Raw genomic sequence first — 12808 nt, 5'->3', positions numbered from 1 at the left:
TTGAGACAGGGTCTTGATATGTAATTCAGGCTGGCCTCGAACTCATGGCAATCCTCCTGCCTCAACCTCCTGAGTTCTGGGATGTCAGGTGTGCCCTATCGCACCCAGTTAGAAAATGTGGACTTTGCAAAAAGACAAAAAACAAAGTTTAAATTAAGGTTCAGCCCTTATTTGAGTGATGACCCTATTGATCTTCAATTCCCTATCTATAAGGTGATGACACTAGGATTGTTATGATAAGGCAGCAGATCAAGGTGCTTTGAGAAACTGAAAAACACTATAGTAATATCAGCTATTATTAGGCAACCCTTTTCTTCTTGTGCTGCCATATATATATATATATAATGTATTTATTTATATAGCTTTTTCTTCTTTTGGTCTTTTTGAGACTGCCTTTCACTATGCAGTCCAGGCTGGCCTGGAACTCACATCAATCCTGCCTGTGTGCTGAGATTACAGGCGTGCACCACTACACCTGGCCTAGAACAGTTTTTTTTGAGAGAGACAAGGTCTCACTATGCAGTTTAGGCTGATCTTGAACTCACTACGTAGCCCAGGATGGCCTCAAACTCAGGGCAATCCTCCTGCCTCAGCCTCCTGAGTGCTGGGATTATAGGTGTGTGCCACTATGCTTGGCTTAAGAACAGTTTTCAGCTTTCATTTTTAGGTTAAAGCCCCTCAGGTTCCTAATTATTGGGGGGATGGCACGGTTTGAGTGCACCTCCTGTGACCCACCCTGCTATGCCCTGAAGATAGCACTACAGACTAAAGCTGCTATGTGTGCTACTACAGGAGACTACTGCCTTCTTTGCCATAAACAGGGTGGTCCTCAGTCCAGTTTCCTGATATCTTTATGGATACCAGACTGTAAGAAAATGTATTCACCTTTCCCTCCAGCTTCAAATTATCAGGCCAAGAGCAAAAAGAATGCTGGTCTTGATATCTTGACAATTTGAGATTTAAGCACTTAAGTAATAGTGAGACTGCCTGGCAAGTACAAGGTCCTGAGTTCAATTCCCACTACCAAAAAAAAAAAAAAGTAATAGTGAGAATGGTCAGGCTGCCAGGCAAGAGGACCTATATAATTCCTTCCTATAATCTTAACACTGAGGTGTACCCATTCAGAAAGCAAATCTTGCCTTAAAATGGGGGTTTGTGGACACAGCATACTGACAAGTGAGGCCTGTGGAACAAAAGTGAGGTCAAGTCCAGTATCCTAGGGCTGCAAGCCTCAGAATCACCGTGAGCCTCCTATCAAATATGGTGATGGGACAGCTGGGATTTTCTGGTCTTGGTGCCTTCTGCCTCATTCTTCCAGAAGTTATTATCAGTATAAAGCATACACAAAACCCTAGAAAGAAATTTAGACGGTCTGAAGAAGACTGTATATGTCTAATTATACTCTACATTCTTCCCCAGAATGCAAAAGCATTAATGCTGTGTAAGAATCTTAAGTACTGTAATACAATCAATAGCACATTATAGTCACTGAATATATTCAGGACAACAACAACAGCTTGTCAGAGCCCCTTTTTCAGGAAAACAAGCCAGTCACAGTCTACACGGGCTCCATGCCAAGGCAGTCTGGGCCCCAGGCGAGATGTTTAAGCCGCTCTCCAGGAACTTGTTTCCTAAAAACTGTGTTTTAGGAAATCATAAACCTCAAGTTCATTTCTAATATCTGACCACGACAATTGTAGTAGGTAACATTGGTATTTAAGTGAAATGCAACAGGAAAAGAGAATCTAAGCGAACAACAGATGTAAAGCCAAGCATGTAATAGGTGTGTGTTTGTGTGTGTGTGAGTGTGTTAGTGTGTGTGTGTGTGTGTGTGTGTGTGTGTGTGTGTGTGTGGTGGTCCTGGGAATTGAACTCAGAGCCTCATGGGCACCAGGCAAGTGCTCGGCTACTGAGCTACATCTCTGCCCTACAAAGCCAACTATTTTTGACTAGAAGTAAAGTCAAAGACCAAGGAGCTATGAGAAACTGGATACTGGGGTCCCAAGACCAAACCATGGGAGAGAAAAAGCAAGACAAGTGGAAGGTGCTTTCAGGAACCTTCTGAGCCAAATGGGGTTTTTGCTAACCTGCTGTAAATCTAGCTGTTCCTAGATCATAAGATAAACACAAGTACACATCAGTTACTAGATACTAAGATAAACACAGGCACACAATCATTTCTTTAGAAGCAAACAGAAGTGCTACAGTTTCTCAGTAAGAAAATATAGTTAGGACCATGAAGGCTTTGGTTCTATCCCAAAAAAGCGGCTTTACAGTCATCAACATTGAGGTTATTATTATTCATAACATTCATAGAATGAATAACAACAGCAGTTAACAGTCACGAGGTGGAGACAGCAGGTCTGAACCTAGAGTCTGCGCCCCTGACCACCACGCCTTGTGCTCTTCTACAGTTTATTCCCTATAAAGGGAGCGCGCAGGCACGCGTGCACACACACACACACATACACAGGGCAAATGAGAGTGCCTCTTTCCCTCCAAATTTGCTGACACTGAATAGTATCAATTTTTTACGTTTTGTCAATTAATTTAGAATAAGGGGTTAGCCTATTGTTTTAGTAAGGTTGAACATCTCCTCATTTATTGTTTGATCACTAGGCAGCCATTTCTATTGTGGATATTAACCAATTCCTGGAATATAAGTAAGTAAACAAGGGCTTGGGTTGTGGGTTAGCCATAGAATGCTTGCCTACCAAGCAAGAAACTCTGCGTCTGCCCCGAAGGTCCACTACTAACAAAGGAAGAGAAAAAAAAACAGACAGCAAGAAAGAAAAGGGGTAAGGGTAGGGGGATGAACTAAGCTCTGGAAAAAGCTGAATCACTACTGCACACCTTCTGCCAAGTAAATTCTGGATGGATTAAAGATAATGAAATCATAAAAGTATAATTCTTTCCTATGACAGCTTGTCAATCACTTTCTTGATATTAATTTAATAAGTTATATATTTATACTGATGAAAAGGCAATTCAAATAGGCAAATCAGTATGTTATAGACCATCAAGAGATCTAGTACAAGAGTACTCATGCCTATAATCCCAGCACTGGGGAGGCTGAGGCAGGAGGATCATTGCAAGTTCTAGGCCAGCCTGGGCTACAAAGTGAGCTTCAGGCCAGCCTGAACTGCCTAGTGACACTGTCTCCAAAAATAAAAAAGAAAGAGTACTGTAAGTGCCGGGCACGGTGGAACACCCCTGTAATCCTAGCCCTTGGGAGGCTGAGGCAGGAGGATTATCGTACTCTCTCAGACTACTGAGATTTGCTACCTATACAATTTAAATTTTAAATTTAAATTTATTTATTATTATTATTTTTGTTGTTGTTGTTTTGTTTTTTATATATGTGGTGCTGGGGATTGAACCCAGAGCCTTGTGCATGCAAGGCAAGAGCTCTACCACTGAGGCACATCCCCAGCCCCTACTTATGCAGTTTGTTATTCATACTTATTAAGTATCCACTAGGGATGTATGGGCAAGATTCTACGTGAATAAAAGTGATATCAATATTTATAGAAACTTACACTATGACTTTAAATGCACATACTCTGTGACGTACCAGTCCTGTTGTAAACTGCACTAATTACACTGTAAAACTCTAATAATTAAACCAAATGTGTACAGACATAAGAAGAGACTAATAAACCAATGAAACAGAAACCCCCAAACTAGACCCGTGTCTTAAGGAAATCTTGTATGTAACAAAGATGGTATTTCAAAGCAGTGGGGAAAGGATGAACTCTCTAGTAATCAGCACCGGGACAATGGGCTATTCAAACAGCAGAAACACTTTCCACCACACACCATACGTATAAACGCATTCCGGGTGAATTAAAAGCTAAACATTGGAAAGAGACGAAAACAGCATACTTAATTAGTCCCGACAAAGGAACATCTTCTTCAACAAGACACAAGATGCAGAAGCCAAATGGAAAATATTGATAAATCTGAAATACTAATTTAAAATTCTGTTCAGTGAAAAAGAGAGACAATACACTCAGAGTGAGTATTTGCTATGTGCGTAACAGGCAAAGGATTGACAGGAAAATATATAAAGAACACCCAGTGAGTAATAAGAAAAATAAATAATTTACTAGTGACACAGGCAAAAATAAAATTAAGCAACTCATGGAAGTGGATGAATATGAAAATGAAACACAAATGAGAGACTTGCAACCTCTCTAATGACAACAACGCTGGCGATGCAGCAGATGCTTCCCTAAATGCTTAGATACCCACTCATTTACTCTCAAGACAGCCCCAAGACACAGGTACTGTTATTATCCCATTTTACACACAAGGCAATTGAGGAAATTATGGCATGGCTCGGGGACATACAATAGGAGTGTACAGAGAGAATTCCAATGCAGGGAGTAGCTGCTCAGTCCAGCGAAGCTTTTTTTTTTTAAAGCAAGTCTCAACATGTAGTTCAGGCTGGCCTTGAACCCACTCCATGCCCAGGCTGGCTCTGAATTTGATCTTCCTGCCTCAGCCTCCTGAGTGTTGAGATTATAGTGGTGGTACCACCATGCCTGGTGGGTAAAGCTCTTAACTACTATTCTAAACCAGCTCTCTGGGAGTGAGGGAGTGGGAAACAGATCAAAGAGAGGCCACTTGTTGTCCCCATTTGCAAAATTTGGAAATTGAATTGTCAACACTTGGTAGAGGAATGAAACGGTGGCTTTTGTAGTAATAAATAAAGAGAGCTGGGCATGGTGGCGCAGGCCTGTAATTCTACCTTTTGGGAGGCTGAGGCAGGAGATCATCACAAGCTCCAGGCCTGTCTGGGTTACTTAGTGAGTCCGAGACCAGCCTGGACTACTTAGTGAGACCTTGTCTCAGAAAACAAAATGACAACAAAAAGGTACTTTGGAAAAACAAATGAAGAGACTATTCTTACAGAAACGCACTCTGGAAGAAAGTTCACAAAAACCACTTATGCAGAAAAAGTAGAAAGTAATCAGGTAGTTTGTCAACAACACTTTCTTTTTCATGAATACAGTGTCAAATCCTACAGTTTCTGCTTACCTCCTCTTTTTCAGTACTGGGGATTGAGGCCTTTGCATTGAGCTACACGCCCAGCCTTTTTTAGTTCTTACTTTCAGACAGGGTCTCACCAAGTTCCTCAGTTGCTCAGAATGGCTTGAACTTGATCCTCTTGCCTCAGCCTCCCAGAGTGCTGGGATTACAGGCATGTGCCACCACACTTGCCTCTAACTTCCTTATTTGTCTGTAGTGGTGAGAATGGAAGCCAGGACCTGGTACCGCAAGGGCTCTACCCCGAGCTCCATCTCCTGCCCTCTCCCTCCTGCGCTAACTTTTATGTGGTGTCTTCTCTTGTGCTTCAGGATTCAGTCAGCTCAGGACAAGCTTTCCTGAAAGTCTGTTTCCTGGTGCACAAACATCATCATTGAACTGGTTAATTCACCTTCCCAGCCAGTGGCCACACAGGTCTGTTTGCTGCTGTTTTCCATATTAGTTCCTTAGCTTCTTTCTCAACAGGTTCAAGAACCAAGACTGAGGATGAGAAGCACAAACTTTCCTTTTCTGTATTCAGAAGCCATTTGTTCAAAACACGTCTTGTTGTTGGGCATGGTGGTTCACGCCTGTAATCTCAGCACTTGGGGAAGCTGAGGCAAGAGTATCACTGTGAGTTCAAAGCCTGCCTAGTCTACACAGTCAGACCTTGTCTCCAAAAAAAGAAAAAATTATATCCAAAACTTCCTGGACTTTTCTGCATTGTGTTCTAAAACTTACTAGGGTTTCTGACTACGATGAAGCAATTAAGATTGGTAGGGTGAAATGGGCATTGTGGAAACATAATGAGCAGCTCAGAGCACAGGGCTTCACTAGGCCTCCAGTGGGGAGCCCTAAAGGGATGACTACATCTCCCAGAGAGAGGAATCTAAGACTGTTTTGCACTGTGGAGATGGGGTGTAAGAAGAGATTAAGGTCAGCTGGAGAATGTAACATCAGGATGCATAAGATTACACTTTTTGTTTATATTATTTTTTTATGGTACTGGGGATTGAACCCAGGACCTTTGCACTGAGCTACATCCCCAGCCCTATTTATTTATTTTCGGAGAAAAGGTCTCACTAAACTGCCCAGGCTGGGCTTGAATTTGCCATCCTCCTGCCTCAGCCTCCCAGAAAGTTGGGATCATAGGTGTGAAGCACCACGCCTGGTTCCTTTAGATCTTAGGAGAGTGACTAACACACATTCCTTTAAAACACAAAGCCTCCTTGTGGTTGCAAAAGTAGCACCACACCAGGCCTGAGGCAATGCTTTCCATATCCTATTAACCAGGTCCTCCATGCAAATAATTGCTGGACAGCTCCACCCTAGCACTGCGTGAACCACATACCAGCGCCCCACGCCCCAGGACACGGATACCCTCGCTGGAGGTCTGTGCAAACCCAGAGGACCTCAAGCATCCCACAAGCATCCACAGTCCTCATGTAACTGCAAAGCACCCTAAGGGTGGCGGGGGGGAAGCAGCGACCATCCAATGTCTTCTAAAGGCCGACAGAGTTAAACCAGGTCTTTCCTCACCTCCTCCTACTACTTCGGCCCTGGAAGATGCCACAAGTGAGGATGAGAAATTGTGGACACAGGCAGGATTGGCGGGGGGGCGACAAAGTTTAGCGCAGCGTGTGCATGTGTCCCGCACAAGGTCACTTGCTCGAGTACTTTCCAGGCGGGTTTCCCACCCAGCCACCTTCGAGGCTTCGAGGCCGGCCCGCCGCGCCCCTCAGCCTGGCTGAGCCCCAACCCGCAGGTCTCCGCCGGACCCCCGAACCCTGCTGGCCTCGGGGATCCGCGCTCCCGACCCCGGAGAGCCCCACAGCCGGGTCCCGTGCTCGTCCGCCTCCCCGGGGCTGCCCGCGCCCCAGTCCCATCCTCCCGCCGGGCGCCCCCGCGCTGCTCCTCCGGGTCCCGCGCCCCGAGCCGCCCTAGGCTCGGTGCCCCCGGGCACCCCTGCCCCGGTCGGCTCCTCACTACCGCAGCCTCCCGAGCCCCCGCTCCCGGCCCCGCCCCGCTCCCGGGCGGATACAGTTTGAAGCCTCTCAGGATCTCCCTGGCCCGCTCGTCCTTGGCTGACATGATGCGGCGGCCGCCGCCCGCGACTCTCCCACGCTGGCCGGCGGAGCCTCTCGGATGGTGCCCAGGAGCCGCGGGCCGAGCCGCAGCCGGGTCTGGAGATCTCAGGTTAGCAGCGGCAGCGGCCAGACCCGGACCGGCCTCTCCCTCCCCTCAGCTCCCGCTCCTGATCCCTTCTGCTTCCCTCTAGCCTCGGAGTGCCCGCCCCGAAGCCAATGGAAAGTCCGGCTCAGCAATTGACATCCCGAGAAGCCAATAGAAACGCTCAGCGGCTTCGCAGGGGGACGACGAGCGTCAATGGGAAAGGCCGTCCCTGAGAAGTCCCATGGGACAAAATTGTCATTCCTTGTTGTTGCTTAGAGTTTGCCCCAGCGGAGGGTTAGCTTAATACCTGAAGAGGCTCGAGGGGCCTGCTCCTCGCTGGGCACACTAGCCGTCTGGGAGCATGGCAGGTTGCACTGCGCGAAGTAGCGGAGACTACATTTCCCAGCATTCCGAGGGTGCGCTAGGAAGCACACATTTCAGCACACCGCCCCGAGGCCGAGGACTACACATCCCAGCATGCCCAGCGCCCCGGTCCTCTAACTTAGACCCCAGTGTGCCGCGCCGTGTGCGCAAATTCAGAACCCAGCCGGCGGGTTCTGCGGCTTCCCGATACGGAGGTTTGGAATCGGGCGGAAAGACTCTCTTCATCCTCAAGAAGAGATGACAGCCCACAGAGAATTAACTTTTGTTTACATGGAACTCAGAAGTCTCTTGCAAATCACGGTAAGGCTGCAAACAACAGACAGAAACATTGACTAAACCGTGAAAGCTAGTAGAACGAAATGACTTCCTAAAATCCTGCTGTTTGTCGGTCTGGGGCGCCTTGTAAGTGTTTTGCAGGGGTTTCTGGTGTGTTCCTGCTTCCGACTGGCTAAGCTATTGATTGTATACTCAGAATAGCAATACAGGAAGGGACTTGAAAGAATCTGCTAATCCTGTCCCTGTTGTTTTTACGTATGAGGAAACTGAGACCCAGAGGGGCGAAGAGATTGCTTAGAGATCACAGCAAGTTGGGGCAGGGTTAGAATTCGGCCCTGAGTCGGCCGGCGCAGTCTGGGCTCCACACTAGGAGGTGATATTTTTAGCAGCATGACAATGTGATTGTCACTGCCCTTGATGAGCAGTTTCCTCATCCAACGTTAAAACCAAAGGTTGGATGAGCATTTAGCTGGTGGTTTTCTTGCAGGTGAGGAAGTGTGGTATTTGTTTATCCTTAGTCTATGTAGGACGTGGTGTTTGAACTTGTTCTTTGTCACTCAAGGTGACATTTAATGTGATTTCAAGAAATAGGTAAAATTGGTGTAAATCCTTGGAGTGTTCTTGTATCCTCTTTCTGTCTCTCTTTTCACCTACCTGGGCACCCACCCAATTTTTCTTGTACATATTTCAACAAACATGTTTTTGGCTTCTGTTATTTCTCAGGGACTGAGTGGGTAGAAGGTGAAAGATACAGTTACTCTCATTAGGAAGGTAACTATTTATTTAGGGAAATGAGACTCCATTGAGATTCAAGGTGCAGTATGATAAGTGACATAAAAGAAATGACATCAGAATGCCACAGTGGCCCTGATTGAGATATCTATTTATTTATTTTGAGACAGGGTCCCATTATGTAGTTCAGGCTGGCCTTTAACTCATTGTGTAGCCCAGACTTGCCTGGAGCTCATGGTGATCCTCCTGCCGTAGCCTCCTGAATGCTGGGACTATAGGTGTAAGCTACCACACCTAACTCATGGAGAGACATCATACAAAACGTTCAGGAGGAAGTGGCATTTGAACTTGAAGGATAGGTAAGGTTGTTTTCTACATTAAAACATTTTTATCCTTAAATGTTTTTGTTAATGAGGTATAACATCCATGCAGGAAGGGGCAATTTCCCATACATATATACACCCCTGTGAGTCACCAGCAGATCAAGAGAGAGAACATTTCCGGTGCTTGTTATGCCCTTTCTCAGTCAGTACGGCATCCCACATCTCAAGATAACTGTTATTCTGACTTTATTGCTGTTAGGTCAGTTTTGTTCATACTTAAATTTCACTTAAATGTAGTCATACAGTTTGTATAGCACATGTTTGGCTTTTCTACTTCATCACTGTTTTTGTGGATTTGTCGATGTTGTAGCCCTTTGGTTTCAGTTATTTAGTAGCATCCCATTGTACGTGTACACCACAGTTTTATCTGGTGTACTGTTGGTGGGCAGTTAGAGTTTTTTCCTATTATTAACAAAGCTGCATGATTATTATTATGAGTAATAGTATTTGGTGGTACTGAGGATTGAGCGGAAGGGCTTTACACTGAGCTACATCCCCAGCCCTTTTTTAGCTTTTATTTTGAGACAGGGTCTCATGGTCATTAAGTTTCGCAGGCTAAGCTTGAATTTGTGATCCTCCTGCGTCAGCCTCCAAGAGTGCTGGGATGAAAAACGTTCCCTGTCACACCTGGCTAAGGTTTCATTCTCACATGGGCCTCCGTGTTTGATTCTTTTTGTGGACATGCACACACACTTCTAGACAGTTGCTGGCTTCTACAGTATGTGTATGACCAGTAACAGTAGATGGTGCCAGTTTGCCAAAGTGACTGTACAGTGCATGCCTTCACTGGAATCTAGTCCCCTCCTATGCTCATCAACGCGGGGTGTTTGTTGTCAGTTTTTAAATTTGTAGCCATTTGGGATAAATGTGGTATTTCATTGTGGTATTCACATTTTTCAGATGTTCAACACCTTTTCATATGCTTACTGCCAATTTGAATGCCCTCTTTAGAGAGGTGCCTGATAGGTGTCTTTTGCTCACTTTTAAAGACTGGGCTGTTTTCGTATTGATGGATAGTTCTGTTACAGTCTGGATGCAGAATTCCTTGTCAGATATATTTACACTTGTCTCCTTGTCAGACATTCTTTCAAATGTCTTTCCCAAGGCTGTGGCTTGTCTTTTCACTTTCTTACTGGTGTCTTTTGAAACAGAAATTCTTAATTTCAATGTAGGGTAATAGTTTAACATCTTCTTCTGTGATACACTCTAAATTGAATATAAGAAATCTTGGGGCGGGGATATAGCTCAGCGGCACAGCGCCTGCCTGGCAAGTGTGAGGTCATGACTTTCATTCCTGGTACAGGGGAAAAAAAAAAAGAAATCTTGCTGGGTGAAGTGGTACACGCCTTATAATCCCAGGCACTTGGGAAGCTGAGGCAGGAGGATTACTTCAAGTTCAAGGCCAGCCTGGGCTACATAATGAGCTTAAAGCTGGCCTGAATTACATACAAGACCCTGTCTCAAAAAAAAAAAAAAAAAAAAAAGAAAGGACATCTATGGCTGTTGAGTTAGTGTGATTTTTACAGACAAGCATGAGAGAAAAGCATTGTGAACACGAAGAGAGATCAAGCCTGGGGCAGCGCACTGGGAAGGGAGCCAGGAGGTCAGGCCAGGATTCTGGACAAAGCAGAGGCATTGCCGTAATACTCCTGAATACAAATGGGGCCCAGTTGTCTCGCTGCCACCCTCAGAACTGCTGCTCTGCCTCCCCTGCGCTGTGAATACTCCCCTCAGACAGCCCCAGTCTTGGGAGCCATGATCTGTGTGTCCTCCCTCCTCCCTGCACCCAGCTCCTCAGCGAGCCCCACAGGTTCCATCATCGAAATGTCTCCAGCGATGTCTCCTCTTTTTCGTCTCCAGCGGCCACCGCTTCCTCTGTTCAAGATTGAAGTCTCATGTGCAACGAGTCATCACCTCCGGGGTTTTCCTCTCTCCATCTGGGTCTCTCCACACCCAGTCCATCCTCTGTGATCCTACTGTGGTCATTCTGAAAGGGCAGTCAGACCTCTTCCCAGTTTAAAAGGCCTGAATACCTCCTGGGGGCCCTTAGTTTGTTTGTTTGGTTTTTGTTGTTGTTGTTGTTGTTGTTGTTGTTGTTGTTTTGAGACAGGGTTTTGCTATGCAGTTCAGGCTGGCCTCAAACTCCTGGCCATCCTCCTTCCTCAGCCTCCTGAATGCTGGGATAACAGGCATTAGCCACTATGCCTGATAAGATAGTTTTTTTTGTTTTTTTTTTTAAACTTGTTAGTTGACTTATGCACTTTGTGATTTGCTTGCTCATTTTTTTCAGATTAAATTCAGGTGTAAATAATTTCTCCCCAGGCCACAGTCCAAAGTCAGGAGAGCTTTGCTAGATGCCTTCTCCAGGGCTGTGCGCTCTCCAAGGTGGAGACCCCAGGTGGAAACTGCTGTGTTTAGGTTTTCCTTGGCTCCACACCCTTCATCTCTCACCCCTGAGCCCTGGTTCCAGACAAGTGGGGTTCCTTTTCTGCATCAGTGTGTGCTGTGCCGTGCTGACTTTGTGATTGTGGTCACTATGCCCTTCCACTTTTTGTCTGAAAAATGGCTGTGTGTTCATTCCCAAGGTATTCCCTTCTGTGCTTCTGGAGTAATATTATATTTCTCTCATAGCACTTAACATCCAGAGGTCTTCTTAGGGCAAAAACCTTATTGTATCTTCATATAAGCTTCTAGAATATATAGGTACTAAAGAATATGTTTGAATAAATAAGAGGCTGGTGCTGGGCTCCTTACCATCTGTCCTGATTTCTGCACCCTAATGCACAATAGGTGAATAGGGCTCTTTTCTGTGGTTTATACTCTACAGGAAACGGTTTAAGTGTTCAATTATGTAGTATTAATTATCTTCCCAGTGGAGTTGGTAGCAATCAAATGCCGTACCATGGATCTCCTCTCATTTTGCTGACAGAACCAAATGTTTGCCCAACCCATCTCCAGTTTACTTTAAAACCATTTTCTGATAGCCGGGCCTAGTGGCACACACCTGTAATCCCAGCACTGGGGAAGCTGAGGCAGATGCATCACTGCTAGCTCAAGGCCAGCCTGGGCTACATAGTCAAAAAAAAAATTTTTTTTTCCTTAATAGAGGTTAAGAACATGGGCCTTGACTTCAGATAGCCAGGATTACAAAGTGAGCTTGGATTAGAGGTAAGGGTTGAGGTTTAGGATTTTTAGGCTTGCTTAGCTCACCTGAACGATGAGCATATCACAGGCCATCCTATTAGGAGAATTCAGTGAGATAATATTTGTACACATCTGCCACATGGAAAAATGCTCAACAGACGCTCAATAGTGATTTTTTAAGTGTGCCTGAGGGATCAAGCACAATCAGAGGGGTAGGTTTCTGCGCGGGATGGTGCGCGCGACAGCGAAGGTTTGAGCCCCCAGTGTCCTCAAACCATGCTGCCGTCCTCAGGCTCCTTTCCGCCCCGCTCCCGGACTGCAGCCAGGCCGCGATCCTCCTCTCCCGCCCGCGCCCCACGCGAGGTAGGTGGCATGGAGCGGGGTGCGGGGAACCTTGTGTGGGCGGAACTCGAGTGCAGCGACAGGAGGCTTCCGGGGGAGCCGCTAGGGCGACGGGTCGGCGGAGACAGAAAAGCGCCGGACGCCGGGCCGATCATGGACGCTTGACAACCTGGGGACAGGCGCTGGAAGGCCGAGCCAGCGACTGAAAGGACGGAGAGGCGGCGCGGACAGGTAGGGGCCCGCGAGAGGGCGTGTCTAGCGGGGGGCCGATGGGCCAGTCTCAGCCGGACCTCCGGCTTCGTGCCAGCAGCCGGGAGAGCCCGCCGCCCCGCCGCCCCGCCCCC

At 46.4% G+C, this 12808-nt stretch overlaps 2 protein-coding genes across 4 annotated transcripts in view; one reads left to right on the top strand and one right to left on the bottom strand.

The window, feature by feature from the left end:
• The window catches only part of Pde6d (phosphodiesterase 6D, cGMP-specific, rod, delta), a 32536-nt gene extending 25207 nt beyond the window's left edge, over nt 1-7329 (bottom strand). The window contains exon 1 of the mRNA XM_005395388.2: nt 7073-7329. Within this exon, the coding sequence (XP_005395445.1) occupies nt 7073-7122 (50 nt within the window). The 5' untranslated portion in view covers nt 7123-7329. The remainder of the gene's footprint in view (nt 1-7072) is intronic.
• Nucleotides 7330-7686: 357 nt separating this feature from the next.
• The window catches only part of Cops7b (COP9 signalosome subunit 7B), a 24562-nt gene continuing 19440 nt past the window's right edge, over nt 7687-12808 (top strand). Inside the window, exons 1-2 of one of the 3 annotated variants that reach the window (XM_005395391.2) lie at nt 7687-7887; nt 12415-12485. The gene's annotated coding sequence lies outside the window, so the exon portion shown is untranslated. The other 2 variants (XM_013519955.1, XM_005395389.2) reach the window with 2 other exon arrangements.

The sequence above is a fragment of the Chinchilla lanigera genome, unplaced genomic scaffold (assembly GCF_000276665.1).
Source record: "Chinchilla lanigera isolate Chin_1 unplaced genomic scaffold, ChiLan1.0 scaffold00052, whole genome shotgun sequence".
NCBI classification, from domain to species: domain Eukaryota; kingdom Metazoa; phylum Chordata; class Mammalia; order Rodentia; family Chinchillidae; genus Chinchilla; species Chinchilla lanigera.
The sequence above is the reverse complement of the archived record's forward strand: the minus strand, read 5'-3'. Positions and strand labels throughout refer to the sequence as shown.